The 19,990-nt window shown below is 42.0% G+C and overlaps 1 protein-coding gene across 3 annotated transcripts in view; it reads left to right on the top strand.

Annotated features, from left to right (window-relative positions):
* Positions 1 to 19,990, top strand: part of HOPX (HOP homeobox) — a 57,790-nt gene that overhangs the window by 10,084 nt on the left and 27,716 nt on the right. For all 3 annotated transcript variants that reach the window (XM_083180123.1, XM_083180120.1, XM_083180118.1), the window contains exon 2: positions 18,222 to 18,414. In XM_083180123.1, coding sequence (XP_083036249.1) covers positions 18,253 to 18,414 — 162 coding nt within the window. In that variant the 5' untranslated portion in view covers positions 18,222 to 18,252. The remainder of the gene's footprint in view (positions 1 to 18,221; positions 18,415 to 19,990) is intronic.

Raw genomic sequence — 19,990 nt, 5'->3', positions numbered from 1 at the left:
GCCTATTGTTATGCTGGCTCCGCCACATGAGGCCACTTTCAGATATTTTCCAGGGCCACTTTTAGTCCCCAATCCGCCCCTGACAACGGATCGCATGTGTCCCTGCCGCCGGAAGGTCCCGGCGGCTTGCAGTCCATCGGGTGTCCGTACACTGCTGCAAGACGTCGCAGGCAGTGTATGGGCACCTTTAGACATGAAGCTAATGTAACACAGAAATTCACTGCAAGTATACTGAGTGAAGTGTAAAGAATGTTATTATGTCTTACATAGTAAAGTAATATAAAGCCTTTCTATTATATTACTATAAGGATAATTTTAATAACTTATTCTGTTCCACCCTTTCATAACATCATTTATAATTATGAAGTCATTATGTACAAATATTATTAATTATTATTTATTAACAGTTTCTTATATAGCACATACATATTGCGCAGCGCTTTACAGATTATAGTTGAACATTCACATCAGTCCCTGCCCCAGTGGAGCTTACAATCTATATTCCCTACCACATGTACACGCACACACAGTCATTCTAGGGTTAATTTTGTTGGGAGCCAATTAACCTACCTGTATATTCTTGGATTGTGGGAGGAAATCCACGCAAGTTCGGGGAAAATATACAAACTCCGCACAGTTAGAGCCATGGTGGGAATGGAACCCATGACCTCAGAGCTGTGAGGCAGTACTGCTAACCATTACACCATCCGTACTGCCACAATTTTAGAGACAATTATGATTTGTCTCTAAAATTGTGTATTGCAATGGAGAAGTGTGCTCACACGTGTTCTCCTTACCACTATCTGGTAGACATACAGGGCTTGGCAACTTAGCAACATTTTACAAAACTATGTTCAAAAGGTCATTCCGGGTCATGTTTAGTACTTGTGGAGGAAAACAGGTAACATTTTAGATCACCCCTATGTGTAGGGTTTACTAGAAAGACCATAGCTGTTTCCTATTGAGTGAGCTGTGTTTGTTTTAGCTGCAGCATAGATGGGTTGCTACAAGATCTGTAAAGTCAGAAAGCCTCCCTGGCAGATTTCCCTGTACTGAAAACTTCATGTGGTAGACACACCTATTGGAGGCAATTTGTATCACTGCACCCAACTCATCAATGAAATTCTGACATTGAGACGAGTGAAGACAAGTTTCTCCATAATCCAAGGGCTGGTGATGTTTTCATGGCTCTATAGATTGCATTCATGTCTAAAGTTGGTTAATGATAGCATGTTAAAAGAATAGTAAGTGTATTGGTATGTTGGTGCCTTCGTTAAAGGCATGAATGTGTGACTTGTTATACATTATTTTACATTTGCTGTGTTGTCAAAGATTATATATATTAGTGAGGATAAATCGTCTTTGTATCATAACATATTTTAAACAATTTAAATGCAAGGAATATTGCGCACCTACAGAGGCACTCAGACCATGTGACATGACCTGATTTTCAACAATGGTAATGATGGTTCTGCAATTATACTTCTGTTGGATGGAATGCAGACAGCAGTGGGCATCCCTATTAGAGATGACCATTGATGCAGTTACCATCAATGGTAAACTTTGATTCTGATATTGCAATTTCCCATCGATGGTCAGCATACTATGCAATGGATGACCATCGATGGTTTCACCAATTCATGTCCATTCCTTCTCTTTTACTAACTGGCCCGTGGGCCAATCAGAACTTGGGAGCATGGCTTCGCAGGTGTTGGGGATGGGAAAAAACCCAACCTATTCGGTTATGCTGTGCCTTCGATGTAGGATCTTTTTCTTCCACATCGATGGCAAAAGTATTCTACATCGAACATAAACCATCAATGAGTATGAATCATTGATGGTCGATGGCCAACCCTAGTCCCTATGCTCAGGTTAGCTTCTGCATAATAAATATAATCAAAAATGCATTCGGCGAAAGATAGCAGCATCAGCAGCAAGAACCGCAAGTGAATTATAGCCCATAATGCAACATTCTACATACAAATACTGTGGTTTTTGACATTACCAAGGTATCTACCCTGTCTTAGTAATACTGTATCTAGCTATATTTATAAGTATTTTTCTTACAAAGTGCCATATTAATACTTACAACTCTGCTTTAGAATAATACAGTTCTCAAAATCCTTATTATTGGTTATCACTAGAGACAGGATTATATGCAATATAAAAAGCTTTAAATATGCATGCAAATATGCATGAAAAAGACTTAAAATATGCATGAAAAGTGTTAAAATATGCTACATTGAATAATGAAAAAAAAGTCATTTTTAACTTATTTATTTAAAAATCAGCATCCTATTAGTTGCAAATAAACCTCAAAAATAGGCACACAGCACCTGCAGATGTTTAAGGCTGTACACAGGATTTTTTTTCCTCCAGGCTGCTACAGCAGACTGCAGCATCCTAGGCTCTTCTGTTATCAACTACACAGACCCTCATCTCCAGCGCAGATGGATCAAATGTCAGCATAGCATGTGAAAGCGGCGCAGTGGAAAGCTTTCTCCCTGTGACCCGGAGTTTTCTCTGCACCGCGTGATGTTACAATCCTTCCGCCCACCTCCTCTGCTGCAGAAGTCTCTCTCTTGGTGCAAAGTCCCAGGCCAGGGGCAGGCAAAGGTTCAGGAGCTTTGTGGCATAACCCTCCCCGACTGACTTTTATTAAAATAGATTGGCAGCCTAGAGCAATGTCCCCCACACTGCGCACATATTGGCTCGGCCTGCACACTCTACCACTACCTGGCCAGCAGGAGGGCAAATCAGTGCTGTGATTCGTGGGTGGAAAGGTGGTGGGTCCTAATATATGCACCATCACTAGATTTTAGGTAAAATATGCAATAACAAGTGAGAATGCGCAAAATATGCGAATGCATATGCAAATATGCAAATGCATATAATCCTGTCTCTAGTTATCACTTTTAAACCTAACACAGCATAATATTTCAATTTTGGGTCTATTTATGCAGCAAAAACTATTATTCTAGCTTACGTAGTAATGGATAATCTATCATTACACAATTTATTGTTCAAGCAACGGAGTGATACCATCCTCAGCAATATGGGATGTGTGAGGAACTCTCTTATTGCTTCCCCAGGCAGTGTTGACGGGTCAGAGCTTACATGATCTGTCCTTGTCTGTTCAGTGGACCGAGATGATCAGACTTTGGCTCCCAGTTTGACTTCTGGTTGTTATTATAGCCATTTTGAGATGGCAACAGAGGAGAGATAACTTTGACTATGCTTCTACCACCACGGCTTTTGTTAACTAGGAAAAACATGGGAAAGATTTTGCCAGGGAAACCTGGTGAAACTCTTTTCCAACAGGATACATGAATAGACAGTTGTACGATTCACTGGATGCTAATTAACACAATGATAAATATATAACTATAGATATCTGCTTAATAGTCTATTGAAAACATATATTTGTCCACAACACACTCTCTCTCCTTATATTATTTTTGATATATTAATCTGTCTTGCCACTTTTCACCTTTTTTTCTAACCACTTTGACTAGCACCACCTTGTGTTTACTACTGTTTATGCATGCATTCTGTTGTTGGTTTATTTTGGGTAAAACCCAGATAGTGTTTTTAGGGTGCCTTTCTATACCCGAAGAGCTATAAGAGAGTCACCATCCCATTTCATGTTCTATTCAGGGGCTCTCTTTGATAGCTAGGGAAAAACATTCAGCATAGGTTTGTACTTGAGAAAGAGCTTTTTCTCTCCTACATAAATTTGCCCATAAATGTCATATTAGTAGAACATGACATTTATACTGCTGTATTTTCCAGATACAAATATAGCTATTGTAATCCAAATTAACGTGTTGCTTTTATAGTAATAGATTTTTATATGAAGGAAATACTGTGGTTCAGGTCTGGAATAGATATGGATGATGAGTGTTTGGGATGTCAGCATTCAAAATACTGATGCTGGAAGGATGGAATCCCAGCAAGGGTCAGGTAAGTATACAGCAACTTAAGAAGACCGTGAAAACAGGTCACGACGTAATAACCTCCGCATAATAGGACTCCCTGAGTCTGTAAGTGGGCAAGACCTGTTTGACTTAATTAAAATCACTCTGCCAACACTACATAACATCCAGAACAGATGTGAGGACTTAGTGATTGAGAGGGCACACAGATTGGGACCCCAGAAGCCACAAGAGGGAGCCAGACCACGCGCAGTGAGTTTCAAGGCACTAAATTACTTGCACAATGAATTATTTTGGACTGCCTCCCTCAAGCTAAGATATATTTCCTGGGAGGGACATAAAATCCTATTGTTCCAGGATTACTCTGCTGAATTAACCAAAGCCAGGAAAGATTTTTCTCCTGTGTGCTCTGCCCTAATCCGCGACGGACGCAAGTTCGCCTTACTGAATCTTCGAGGGTTCGTCCTACAAGGACTTCCTGAATGTCTGTGACGCTGAAGCTTATTTAAAAGAATCTGCAACCAACCCTCGCAGCCCCCGACATATGTCTTACTGTGACTGATCCACTATATACCATGTGCACTCCTTGCTGTTCTCGGCTCTGCCACAAGATGGACCCATACTAATGTCAAAACCTGCTTAGTGAGAATTGTACATCTAGTGCCACATGCTGACTTTTACTCGCAGAGACATATACCTACCATGAATATTTCCCTCGTTCCTAGAAATACCTGGCGCGCACTTACCCATACTACCATTTGATATTGAGTGCCACTACAGTGCAGAGGAATCACACATAAGTATTTTATATATATATATATATATATATATATACCATTTATATGGTTTACGACACAGGTTATTGCTATGAATCTGTTAATTGCTATGTTTATACTAACACTTGTTGTTTTTCGTTCAATTATTCTACTGATGCAAGGGCGGCCAGCCTTAGGGGCTAGGCCTCTCATTAGATAACTTAATTCTATGTTTGAATACCATTTTGAAATATCCCGGAAGTTATGCAATTCACCGTTATCTATGTTTTCCCTTCCCTTTCCTTCTTTCCCCTCTGACTTCCCCTACCTAATTGCCATATCATTTGAGATAAGCATTAGAATAGTGGTCAGGTATATATTTATCTTTCAAGTGTATGCATATCCTACAATTCCCATATATATTATTGCACATCTACCAGGTATTGCCCTACTAGTTAGAATTTGAATTTGAAACATAGAAACATAGAATTTGGCGGCAGATAAGAACCACTTGGCCCATCTAGTCTGCCCCTTTTTTAAACATGTTACCTCAAACCATATTTGATCCTTATTTTTTGTAAGGATATCAATATGCCTATCCCAAGCATGTTTAAATTGTACTACTGTATTTGCCTCTACCACCTTTGATGGGAGGCTATTCCACTTATCTACTACTCTTGGGATGCAGTTAAGATCCCGGCGGTCGGGATCCCGGCGTTCAGAATCCCGACGCCGGAATCCCGACCGCCGAAATGCAGACACTTTCTCCCTCCTGGGGTGTCCACGACACCCCTGGAGGGAGAATAAAATAGCGTGCCGAGCGTAGCGAGGCACTGGGCCCGCAAGGGGGGGCGATCCACGTCCCCCCCTTGTCGGCATTTCGGCTGTCGGGATTCCGGCGTCGGGATTCTGAACGCCGGGATCCCGACCGCCGGGATTCAATACTGAATCCCTGCTCTTTCTGTGAAGTAATTCTTCCTCAAATTTCCCCCGAATCTTCCTCCCTCTAGTTTCAGTGCATGTCCTTGTGTTCTGCTGCTCCTCTTCTTGTGAAGAATGTCTCCCACCTGTACCTTGTTAAAACCCTTGATATATTTGAAAGTTTCTATCATGTCCCCCCTTTCCCTTCTCTGCTCTAAAGTATACATATTAAGATCTTTTAGTCTTTCCTGGTACGTTTTGTGATGTAGGCCATGCACCATTTTAGTTGCCCTTCTTTGTACGGTCTCTAATGTATTTATATCCTTCTGGAGATTTGGCCTTCAGAACTGAACACAGTATTCTAGATGAGGTCATACCAATGACCTATACAGTGGCATTATTACTTCTTTCTTTCTACAGCTGATACCTCTCCCTATGCAACCAAGCATCTGACTTGCCTTCTTCATTGCTTTGTTACATTGACTACTTGCCTTTAAGTCCCCTGAAATAGTGACACCTAGATCCCTCTCTTCCTCAGTAGTTTCCATTATAGTGCCATTTATACCTCTATTTAGTCTTTGGATTTTTGAGACCCAAGTGCCTGATTTTGCATTTTTTGGCATTAAACTGTAGTTGCCATTTATTTATTTATTTGCAGTTTCTTATATAGCGCAGCAGATTCCGTTGCGCTTTACAATAGTAGACAGTGATAAAACAAACTGGGTAACAGACAGAATTGGAGGTTAGAGGGCCCTGCTGCAAGCTTACAATCTATTAGGTGCCATGCTCTTGACCATTCCTCTAATCTACCTAGATCATCAATCATTTGTTTTACCCCTCCTGGTGTGTCTACCCTGTTGCATATCTTTGTGGCATCTGCAAAAAGGCACATTTTACCCTCAATTCCATTTGCAATATCACCAATAAAGATATTAAAAAGCACCGGTCCGATTTAGTCAATATATGTAATGTAAGATGTCTCTTAAACTAGAAAGCTGGAATATTGGGGGAATTAATTCTCTTAAAAAATGCAAGAATGCCCTGTTATACCTGAACAAACTACATTTAGATGTGTCTCTCTTACAGGAGACACATCTAACCGCGTCTGAAACCCTCAAATCTTAATATCATGGGCTAGAAATTGGTGGCCTCAGCCCCCTACACATCTAAGGCTCAAGGTTTAGCAATTCTAGTGAAATCGCATTTTCCCATTACGGTATCCAGTGTGGTGGCGAACCCAGCAAGACGGTACCTGCTATGCCACATGTCTTATGGGTCACAATCTTTCATGTGCATGACAGTGTATGCACCTAATGTATTCTCCAAGCCATTTTTCCTTAAAATAAATTCGGTGCTCCCCACATTTAAATACACCGGTATATTTAGGAGGTGACCTAAATTTAGTTTCATCCCCAGTCCTTGAAAGGGAAATTCCAAATAAAAACAGAAACAAATTTAGTCCTAATGTCCCCTATTCTTCTCCCGATGATTGGCGAGGTTACAATGGAACCAATTACATTATCTGATCATGCTGTGGTGTGGCCTAAACTTAAACTATCAAGAGAACAATCCTCGTACATTTCCTGGTGCTGCCCATCCTCCTTGTCCCTTTCCCCGAAACTCAAGAAGAAAATCCTGAAAGCATGGGAATTATACCATGGAGACAATAGTGCCACTCTAGAATCAGATCCAGTATTATTCTGGCAACCCTCAAAGGCCACAATATGAGGAGAAATGATTTCCTTCTCTATGTCTCAAAAGCGCAGGCTCACACGAGAATCTCAACGCAATCTTACAGACTCCTTCCAACAAATTAAAATTACACCCACATCTAAATCCCAGTATAATATGGCCCAAACTAAACATGAGGCATTACTAAAGCAGCTAGAGGCATGGTACTCCTTTAAATTAAATTAAATCTGTATATAGTGAACTTATCCTTCTCACTGCCCCCAAGATGGCGGAATAAATAATGACACAATGGCTTGGAGATATACCTTTATTGATTTCAAGTGACACGCTTTTCAAATACTATGACACCACACTTCAAATCCTGAGGTCCTCCCTACTACAGGAGACACATGTAAAAATACTGCAACGGCATGTATATCCCCCGCCCAGAGAAAACATTTTGTCCCTGAGGAATCGGGATCTTGCGCAAAGTTTGGTATGTCTTCAGCAACCTTCATTCACAATGTATGGTCCTGCGGACACATAAGAAAATTCTGGTGATAAACTATATCTCCACCATACTGGATACCAGAGTACGTATACATCCCTTCCCACTCTTCTTCGCCAACTTTGATATGTGGGAGTTACAACCGCACAATACCAAAAATATTCCTCTCTTGACCATAGTGGCCAAAGTGGCCAAAAAACTCACAATGAAATGTTGTCTACTTAAATCAGCACCCTCATTGGATTCACTTACTCAATTCTTAAGGCGCACAATGAACTATAAAATATACGATGCTCAACTGCAATCAAAATCATTAACTAAGCTGCGTGAACGCTAGGGACCCTTGTTGGTTGAGTGATCAACATAATTACACCACTGTCGTACTACCTGGACTCTAGATACAGGCATCTTAAACAAGATATCACCATACTCTTAATGAGATTGTTATTGTAGGATTGTTTACCCAGTACTCTTGGACCTGGCCTTTGTTTACCTTGACTTTGTAGAAATGTATGGCTTGAGGACCCTCCTCCCCCCTTGTCCCTTTTCAACCCCATTGCCCTCTCCTTATATATATATACGTGTATGCAAATGTTGTTTTATCTCATATGCGGGCTAGGCGATATTATGCCCTGTAATTACTTCACTGATAACAGTGGTGACAGCTGTTATTTTCGAGCAATGACAGTTACCTTTATAATGATTTTACTTATACCCATTTCTTCTTCATTGTTGGACTGTTATACTGCTCAAGCTATTGTTGTCTATATTGCTGTGCTCTATACCCACCTGGATTATGTATTTGTACATCACTTACCCTCCCCCTGCCCACCCTCTAAACTGTCCCGCTCCTCAGCCTACTCTTACCCCTCACCGCAGGCTGACTGAAACCCTCCCCGCTAGTGCCTAATCCTAACCCCCCTTCTAAGTACCTAACCCAAACCTTCCCTCACTGCAGCCTGACCTTAACCTCCACAACCTTCCAGTACCGAAGCCTAACCCTATATCTCCTCCTACTGCCTCAACCTAACACCCCCCCCTCCCCGGACCCACGCTGGCGCTCCTCAGTTATTTACCATTCCAGCAGTCAACATTCTGGTGCTGTTAACCTCATTGATGTCAGGATGCCGGTGTCAATATTAGGAATACTGCTGGCATTTGGAACGTAAAACCTAGGTCCATTAAAAATGAACTTCTGCTTAAGATATTTGTAATCATCAGAGAAATACTTTTATAAATTGGAAGAATGGCCAGCTGTTTACAATTATCTAATGTGCATGTATAAACACTTTGGTTGCTCAATAAGCACGGAGTATCCAGCTAACCTTATCTTTCTGGCTGAGCACATATGAAAGCATTTTGAATAACAAGTTATTCCATGTGATTGCACCAGCATGTCACAGTGTGTGTGTGTGTTTGTACGTGACATAGAGAAGCAGCCTAGAACATGGACATTTTAGGATGAAAACCTAAACCCATGCATCCTTCTGTGATGGATACATATTCAATAATCCAATTCCCCTTATGGCATGTGGTCTGGACCAACTATTTCCATATGTTTCCCCAAGACATGTGCTGTGCATAATTATTATCACATTGGGACAATGCAAACTCTGCAACTAGGAACTAACAAAGTGACAGCCAGAACCTATTCCTCACAGTTATTACTTGCATACATGCCATAACTAAGGGAAGAATCACAATAACATTGACTTACAGTATGTAACATTTGTTTTTGAATTTTGCCTATTTGATAAGCAAAAATGAATGTATTACCCAGTTTATAGATGTCTTAGCAGATACTTCATACTTAGATATTGGGATATATGTTTTGATTAGAGGGATCTCCAGAAACTTCCACAGCTAGAATCACAGATGAAATATCTCTCCAGTAGTCCATTATGTCTGGACATTCCCACCAAATGTGTAATGGGACATTGCGGCATTCCAGACCCAGTATGTGTCTGTGTGTTCTACATGAAGTTAGTCAATTGCCTTCCCCAGGCTTAATGCATCAGAGGAGGAAAGAAGATATTGCATCCGATATATCACCTGCCGTGAAACTAAACAAGTACCAGAAATACTTACATGCATTCAGTATGTAGGATAAGAGTGCTCTATGCTTACGCCTGTTGTCACACCACAGATATCAATATGGAAATCCAATTTCTTCCAAACACACCGGATCATCACCAATCACAGCTGCTATTATGCGCTGCCTGCATGTAAAGCCATACTATTGAAACCAACATTAATGTTAGGAACAAATGGTATCATGAATGATTACCCTTGATAGTTAACCCATCAATGGCAATCCCTAGGTTCATTTTTGTGACAATGTAATATATCATATTTGAATGTGCAGTGTTTTGTATTCCACACAAAGATGCTGATTACTGAAAAACTGAGGGTGTATATGACCTGGTAGCATTTGTACTAGGTACAGGGCAGCTGAGAGGTATGCCGGGCCCTGGTAAAATTTTGAGGGCGTGGCCTAATCGCGGTAGGTGTGGTCTCCTTTAGGCCCACACCCTAAAAAATGTTTACAGTGGGTGAAAAAACACTCCAAAGTTGAGGGGGGTGTGTTATTGCCCACCCTCCACACCTCAGCAGCAGCAGCACACACCTACAGCATGTGCTATGCTGACAGCATAGCACATGCTGTAGGTGTGTGCTGCTGCTGCTGCCCAGGATAGACGGAGGGGGAAGGTATGGGGGGAGTCGGACCAGGGCCCTCGCTGTGCCCCTCCAGCAAGCCCGTGCCCGAGTAATTAGTACCTATCCCCCCCCCTCTCGGCGGCCCTGACTAGGTAGAGAGATCTCAGGAGGACTATCATCTTGATTACATTTATCCCCGTACTGCCAGTTCATGGAAGAGAGACCCCCATGATTTGTTTTATTTTGGTTACTCCAGGGAGATAAATAAATTGATATTTGTCTTCAGCAAACATGTTTGGCATGTGTTATGTGATAGATGCCAGAAGGAAACAAAAACAAATGCCCCCTGGGCCAAGTTCCAATTAAAACTTATTCAAAGCTGTCATTGAATTGGTCGAGAAGCTTATTGACATTAATTACACTGTGGATAAGATACTGGACCTTCTGGTATTATTTTTAGCTTTCCTGCAGTGAAAAAACCTGCTTGGTGCCATGAGTTAAAAACAGCTCAAACACCCATTCCCAATGAGTAATTGTTATGGGTTACTAACACTATGAGATACCACATAAGTTTTACTTTAATATCAGTTCTGCTACCCTTGCAGCTTTGGTATTACTGCTAAAATTGACTCAAGACCTTACACTTCTTTCTTCCCATTCTAGACCTTTCTAAGCCAGTTTCTGATCTACATGTCTTTAAGGCACATACTGGGTACTATAGAGGTCAATTGCTTACTTAAGAGGGAAATTGTACATACATCTTTTAAGCACCTCTTTTATGCTTCTGTTTACAGGATCTCATAAGGGAGGATTTTCCTCCCTGTAAACTTTAGCTTTCTGTTTTAGGTCAAACACTAATTGAAATGGGAAATTAATTTACGAGAATTAGGAATGTAAAATGTTTATTTTATTAATGTTTACAGAGTTTATCCACTGATTATGACTGACCAGATAAATTCCAAATTGATATTTTTTTTATATTTTGGATGGGCTGCCATGAGGTAGATAGTTAAATCCAGGTAGATGGTTTTATCCATATGCAAGAAAAAAGAGAGGGATGCCAGTTGCACAAGCCTTATTAACACTGGTGGACCCCCTTATATATCCTTCAAATCTGTAATAATGATTGGAACTGGGGTGTGCAACCAACGGACATATAAAAATTGGAAAAAGATTTCTAAGACAGATTCTCTAAGCTTCAAAAGTGATAAAATAGAGAGTGATAAACAGCCAGCCAATCAGCTCCTGCCTAACATTTTTCAATTTTTTTCTGTGACATGGCAGGTAGGAGCTGATTGGCTGGCTGTTTCGTGTATCACTCTCCATTTTATCACTTTTGAAGCTTAGAGAATCTGGCCCTTAAAGAGAAAGAAATGTCCTAGTGTGTAGATGCACCAAGGAAAATATAAAATATAACTTTTATTACACAATAATTAAAGAGCTGCGAAAATATTTAAAAAAACACACATAGACATACAGTGGAATTAACACAATAATTAAAACGAAGGTGGCAGGCAGATTGTGCACTAGATGTGTCTTATAATCACATGGACGTGTGCCTCAATTTACAGTGTGTAACAGAGTCCTGCAATCAAAATACTGCAGAAATATAAGTATTACTATACACTGGTCAGGTGACCTTACTGTGATAAATGACTCTGTATGTCCCAATAAGTATATCAGAGCTCACTCAAGGAACATGCATGCATAATATGATTAATATAACAGCCAACTACCAATCAATATTCCCTCAATGGGGTGTGTGTTTTTACACAGTGTTACCAACGTTAAATCCTACTGATCAGGGTGTCCTGTTGGTTTTATCCATAGTTGTCCCATAGTTTGATATATGTCAAATTAAGTGTTTGCCCCCTTGACCCTTTGAGTGCCAACATTTCTGTGAGAGATGTGCAAAATATCCAATAAAATTGCTAACGTTGCTCACATTTGTTGTATAAATTCAAATAAAAAAAGTTTTTATTATTAAAAAAGGATTATATTTCCTATATAAGGTAAACATTATGGGGGAAATTTACCAAAATGGATTCGTAGAAAAAAGGTGTATTCGTAGGCAGAAATACACCTTTTTTTTACGAATTTGTATTTTCGGGATTTACAATCCCGAAAATACAACAATTCGTATTCCTAAAGATTGAACATTCGTATTTGTATTTACAAATACGAATGTCTACACCATCGATAGGATACGACAGAAATCACCATTCAAAAGAATGGTGATTCCTGATTTACTAAGCAGCCGTACTGATAATACGGCTGCTATGTGGTGTAAAACACCCACGCAAATACGACAGGAAAATACACCTTGCTTTCCCTGTCGTATTTGCTTTAAGCCTGCATGGATCAGTCAGATCCGTGCAGGCTTCAGTGTAAAAAAAATAGAAAAATTAAATAAATAAATAAAAAAATCGGCGTGGGGTCCCCCCCACAGCCGAAACCAGCACCAGGATGACGGAGCCTGGAGCCGGTAATTAAAAATCAGGGAACCCGACAAATAGGCTGAAGCCTGGTACTGTCCCCGATGCCCCTGGGCGGTGGGCATCGGGCTGATTCAAGTGTAAAAAAAAAGACAAAACTATTGTTTTTTACTGTGGCACTACAAGTGCCAGCAAGCCTCCCCAGCAAGCTCGGACTTAAAGGGCCCGCTGGCACTTGTAGTTCCACAGTTAAAAAAATAGTACAATAAACACACTGACTCAATGAAAATAAAAGTTTAATACATACATTACATACATACTGATACTTACCTTTCTTGATCCCGTAGGTAGCCCTGGTCCTGATGTCCTGTGTCGTCCTCCAGGTCCATGTCGGCGGTCCGTGTCGGCGGTCCGTGTCGTCCTCCAGGTCCATGGCGGTGTCCGGGTCCGAAGAAATCCATGTTGGAGCTGTGGAAGGAAATCCTACTCACCTGGTCCTGTGCTGAAGAAGTCTTCTCTTGGTCCGCCATAATCCAGGTAATGTTCAAGCTGCCGGCGCTCCCCGCTGTCTCCGCATCGCACTGAGGAGAGATGCTGAGATATTTCATACTCGGCGCCTCTCCTCAGAATGAATTCTATTGGCCGCCTAGCGGCCAATCAGGAGCCGACTTTCTTGGCTCCAGATTGGCCGCTAGGCGGCCAATAGAATTCATTCTGAGGAGAGGCGCTGAGTATGAAATATCTCAGCATCTCTCCTCAGTGCGATGCGGAGACAGCGGGGAGCGCCGGCAGCTTGAACATTACCTGGATTACGGCGGACAAAGAGAAGACTTCTTCAGCACAGGACCAGGTGAGTAGGATTTCCTTCCACAGCTCCAACATGGATTTCTTCGGACCCGGACACCGCCATGGACCTGGAGGACGACATGGACCGCCGACATGGACCTGGAGGAGGACACGGACCGCCGACATGGACCTGGAGGACGACACAGGACATCAGAACCAGGGCTACCTAGGGGATCAAGAAAGGTAAGTATCAGTATGTATGTAATGTATGTATTAAACTTTTATTTTCATTGTGTCAGTGTGTGTTTATTGTACTATTTTTTTAACTGTGGAACTACAAGTGCCAGCGGGCCCTTTAATGCCCAGCAGGCTGGGACTTGTGGTTCTCCAAGTCCCAGCTTGCTGGCACTTGTAGTGCCACAGTAAAAAACAATAGTTTCATCTTTTTTTTACACTTGAATCAGCCCGATGCCCACCGCCCAGGGGCATCGGGGACAGTACCAGGCTTCAGCCTGGTCAGGTAAGTCCTGGAGGGGGGGGGACCCCTTCATTGGGGGGGTCCCCACTCCCCCAGGGCCCCTGGCCAGGCTGACTGGTCGGTAGGGATGAATGCTTTGGCCGGGGGGACTTGTATAAAAAGTCTCCCCCCGACTGTGGCATTACCCTGCTGGCTGGTTTTGCCTGGGGCTGGTTCTTAAAATACGGGGGACCCCTAGTCATTTTGTCCCCCGTATTTTGGGAACCAGCCCCAGAGCAGGAGCCTGGGGCTGGTTGTTAAAAATCGGGGAACCCCTATTTGTCGGGTTCCCTGATTTTTAATTACCGGCTCCAGGCTCCGTCAGCCTGGTGCTGGTTTCGGCTGTGGGGGGGACCCCACGCAGATTTTTTTTTAAATTTATTTATTTTTCTATTTTTTTTACACCTTGCAGCCTGCACGGATCTGACTGATCCGTGCAGACTGCTAGAAACATTCGTATTAGCGGCCGTATATATGTGCCGCTAATACGAATTGTTACACCATCGGAGGGTTACAAAGCAGTCGTATATGACTGCTTTGTAATTTCCCCTCCGGAACACGACTTTGCATACGACTAAAACAGTCGTATGCAGCCGTAGGGGAAATACCAATACGAAAAACTAGGTTTTTCATATTGGTAAATGTCCCCCTACAGGTCATTATGATGACTAAAAATGTTTAATTGACATATTTCAAAACTATTTTCACAAATTCACTTGGTACTCAAAGGGGAGTATTCAATGTTTTCATTCTCCATGTGCAGCGAATCCTGTTTAGGATTTCGGCGAACAGTGAACATTGAAGATGGTGAATCACATTTTCAGTGAAAAAGATTCACTGCAAGGAGTGAAAACAGCCCGATTCGCCGGAAAAAAAAAATGGTGAATCGGGAGCATTGAATACTGGCCAAAGGCTTAAATCAAGTAGTTCAATCCTAAATACTGTTATCTCTGGCAATTCTACTGTGCACATTACCCTACAAAGACTGACAGATATTAATGTCTGATGAAAGGCTAAATATATAGGGGAATTATTTAGAATGAAAATATCAGATTTATCTATATTAATTATATAGTACAAGAGTTTCCCATAAAGGTCTTTTTATTAATAAATTTAGAAGGGTAAATTCACGGGTTGGTCAGGGTAAGGCTCACATTGTCAGCCTATAGTGCCTTTTTATGGTCTGCTTGGCACACAGTAACACATGCAATTTGACTATCAAGCATAATTCTGGCAATGCGATCCGATTTTTTATTGTACAAGCACCCTGATGGCTGCTTTTAATGTTAAATGCACCCCCATTGGTAACGCCACCCCCACTATCAACGGCAACCCGAAGTGTGGCGAGCGCAGCGAGCCCCCGAGGGGCGGTGGTACGCGTCCTCTGACCTTTTCATACCCCCACTATCCACGTCGGCGTGGAGTTGACTTTACATAGTGTGGCGAGCGCAGCAAGCCACCAAGCCCGAAGCGTAGCGAGCGCAACGAGCCCCGCGAGGGCATGAAAATGTCGGAGGACGCGTACCGCCACCCTTTGCGGGCTCGCTGCGCTCTCCATGCTTCGGGCTGGCGTTGATATTGGGGGTGGCGTTGACAATGGGGGTGCATTTAACATTGTAAGCTTGTAAAATAAAAAATCGCATCGCATTGCATGCCATTTGCTGGCATACAATGCTATGCGATATTTCATTGTACAAGCACTCCTGTTAATTTAGCATGAATATTGCATTGCATCACATCGCATACCACTAAGTATGCTATGCGATGGGCGCCGTGCTAGGAAACAAGTACCGAATAGTCTATAGTGTATCAGTTAAGAGCTGATTGTTTGGCACTTTATCTCTCTCCACTTTGTTAATCTCCAAGGTTTAGTACGTTTGGACATATAAGATAGGCGATGGACACAGAGTGAAAGTTAAAATGTACTCCAAAGTCTTCAGAACCATTGTTCTTATGGTTAATGAAATAGATATGGGGACATGCGTATGGTTTGCCCAGATATATTGACATACTGTATTTCCTAATTTAGGGTTATTTATAGTCAAATAGTAACACCCCACAGCAATTTAACATAAAAACATAGAGGGACAGATGTATCAAGCTTCAAAAAGTGATAAAGTGGAGAGTGATAAACAACCTGCCAATCAGCTCCTACCTGTCAAACCCAGCCTGTAATATGACAGTTAGGAGCTGATTGGCTGGCTGTTTATCACTCTCCACTTTATCACTTTTTTGAAGCTTGATACATCTGGCCCAGAATCTGATGGCAAGAACCACTTGGTCCATCTAGTCTGCCTAGGTACACTAAATTACAGACTAGGGTTAACTTTTGAGTCAATTAACCTACCAGTATATTTTTGGAGTGTGGGAGGAAATGGAGTGTCCCAATAAAAAAAAAAAAAACACGCACGCATGCGGACAATATTCAAACTCCATCAAGTTAAGGTCATGGTGGGAATCAAACCCATGAATGAACTCAATGCTCTGTGGCAGTAGTGCTAGCCAATATACAGTTCATACTTTGAAATGACAAGATGTTATCAGTTGTAAATGTAAGATTTCAGAATCAGAATCAGCTTTATTGGCCAGGTATACTTGCGTATACTAGGAATTTGTTTTCGGTTTGCTGTGCAGCAGCCAGGTGGGTAACAAGTAAACAGGATACAGTATAAACAATAAACAATATAAACAGGTGGGGGAACATGGTTAGTCATACAGAAAGTTATTCCGAGGGGACACCGTGTTAGATTATGTGCAAAGGGTTATGGCGCGACTAGACAGTGAGGTGTTCATGTGTCAACTGGTGAACCGCTTGAGGGAATAAACTTTTTAGGCTTCTGGTGGACCAGGTGGGAATAGCCCTGTAGCGTCTGCCTGATGGCAGCAGGTTAAACAAGCCATGGCCAGAAAGCAGTTGGTCCTTGACTATCTTTGTTGCCTGCTTTTTTGCTCTGGACAGTTACAGGTCATGGACAGAGGGAAGGTCCGTCCCGATTATCTTCTCTGCAGTTCTGACTACCTTTTGGAGTCTGCATTTGTCTCTCCCGCTGGCGGAGCCATACCAGACCAGTATTGAGGAGCACAGTACAGACTCCACAATTGCAGAGTAGAAGAGGAGCAGAAGCTTCTGTGGGATGTTGAACTTCCTCAGTAGCCTAAGGCTCTGCTGCGCTTCTTCAACAATAGTATCAGTGGGTTGAGCTCTAGATGGTTGCTGCTGCACCACTGGGCCAATAGGTCCACTTCTTGTCTGTAGGCCGGTTCATCCCTGTCCTTGAAAAGGCCAATGACAGTAGTGTCATCTGCGAATGTGATTATCTTTACTGATTGCGCCTCTGAGGTGCAGTAATTGGTGTACAGGGAGAAGAGCAGGGATGAGAGTACACAGTCCTGGGGGGCTCCTGTGCTGATGGACCGCACTTGAGAGGTGAATTTCCCCGCTTTCAGAACTTGTTTTCTATCAGTCAGAAAGTCCACAATCCAAGAACACGTAGATTCAGGGACTCCATCATCAGGGACTCCATCATTTCATCATTATCATGACATTGTACTTTATTGCAACAGGGTATTTATAAAGCAATGACATAGTACACATTGCGTCAGTGGCAGTGGCACACATGCTGCATACTTACCCCTCCAGAGTCCCTCAATGATAGCAGCAACACTGTGTAATTTGCTGGAAGAAAATGGCTGCCGCACCATGTTATTGATTGAATCTGGGGTCAGGAGAATTTATTCTTACTCTGTGAGGTTAAACGGACAACTGGTGTATTAAACTTACTGAATGCTGACATTTGTTGACCTTATTATTAATCTTATTTTCAACCTTACTATGTAAGTACTATGTAAGTGTTTTGTAAAAACTACTGTATGCTGTAAATAAAAGTACCTTGTAGTTGTTATTTATGTCAGTGGAAATTGTTTGCTGTATGATTTAATATGTGTAAACCTTCAATGAATTGGAAAAAAGTAGTTTAGCATAAAATGCTTGAAAATACGTTAAAAACAACATCTTTGTGTCAATTTGTATTACAGCTCGGTTAGGACATAAACAGTGGTGGTAAAAATGAGTTCATGTAAAAAGGAAATCTATCAAAATGAAGAAGAAAACCTGACCCAAGACCAGATAGAGATTCTGGAAAGTAATTTTAAAAAGTGCAAGCAGCCTGACTGGGCCGATGTGATGTTAATTGCTGCTGAGGCCGGACTTACAGAGCAGGAGACAATGGTGAGTAATACTCACTGTGTATACTTAATGTAGAGTCTAATTAGAGCTATCATAATCCAGAACATCAGTCTTCAATGAATTTTCCTTAGTACATACAATTTACTTGGACCTTGTTTACTGTATTGTGTGGGCACTGCAAATCATTTTTATGTAACATATCATGCCTAGAAGGAAATCCAAATGCATATAAAGCTAAACAATTACTCTGCACTGTACAGCTGGGTATACACTATCCAATACTTTCTACCGCCAATACTGTTAATGATATTGGTGGAGCTCCTAGAAGATATATTTTAGTAACGTCAAGTTTTTGGTGATATAGTCAAAATTTGACTACATGTGACAGTTTTTAGTCATTTTTACGACAATTTTAACTATACAGTTTGTCTTCTGTCAGGAGCAAATGTCAAAATGTTGATTGATTTGTATTCTCCGACCTCTCCACAGTCCTACCCCGGATCCCAAACCTGGTCCCAGTTCTGGTCCTGGTTCTGATCCTGAATCTGTTTCTGGTACTAGTTCTGAATCTGTTTCTGCTACTGGTTCTGAATCTGGTTCTGGTCCAGGATTTGGTCCCAGTTCTAGTCCCGGTTCTGGTCCTCCCATAGATCATATTACAGCTCTGCAGTTAGACAAAATGGCACCAAACCATATGAAGCAGGGATTTATATGGAAACTGTTCAGGCGAAAAGGCAAGTTAGGAATCCATATTTTTCACCACATGGTCCAAACTCGACAGCATTATGGCAGTTTCAAACTGTGAATAGGGCGAAGACTTGACTGTTGAGTTAAGACTCAACAGGCAAGCAAAACAAAACCAAGTAGACTCGACAGTTTGGCAGCTTATGACCAGGATTGAAACTCTATACACTTGGGCTTGCCACACTTCAGGCTTGGGGGCTTGCCGCGCTCGCCACACTTTATAAAATCAACTCCACGCTGACGTGGAGGTATGAACAGATTGTGAGGATGCATAACGCGTCCACTCAACACGCTTCGGGCTGTTGTGGATAGTGGGGGTGTTTAAAGAAAACATTCACACCTGGCATATCATCCATCTGAAACAGTACTGACTATGCTGACTACACGCTAACTGCGTAACGCTGACTGACTACGCTAACTACGTATGCTCCGGCTAGCCTCGAACATACTGACTATGCTGACTACACACTAACTGCGTAGCGCTGATTGACTACACTAACTACGTAAGCTCCGGCTAGCCGCGAACGTACTGACTACACTGGCTGTGGGAACATGATGCTGATACTGACAGGGACGCTGACGACGATAACTACGCTGGCCACGGGAACACTACGCTGATTCTGACAGGGACGCTGACTATGCTAACTACACTGGCAGCGGGAACACTACCCTTATTCTAACATGGACACTACGCTGACTATGTAACTGCCGCCGTGAAACTACATAAGTACCAAGGGATGTTCTCACTCCACCAAACTCCTCCACCAGGCTGCTAAAATGCCTGTTGTTCAATAAGATGCTGCTATCTATATTCTGCAAGCCCAGGCATATGGTGGCCATCTAAGTACAATAGGGCAAAATAATCACCAAATAA

Source organism: Crinia signifera, chromosome 1 (genome assembly GCF_055691185.1).
Source record: "Crinia signifera chromosome 1, ASM5569118v1, whole genome shotgun sequence".
NCBI classification, from domain to species: Eukaryota; Metazoa; Chordata; class Amphibia; order Anura; family Myobatrachidae; genus Crinia; species Crinia signifera.
Note: the sequence above shows the minus strand (reverse complement) of the source record. Positions and strands in the feature narration are given on the sequence as shown.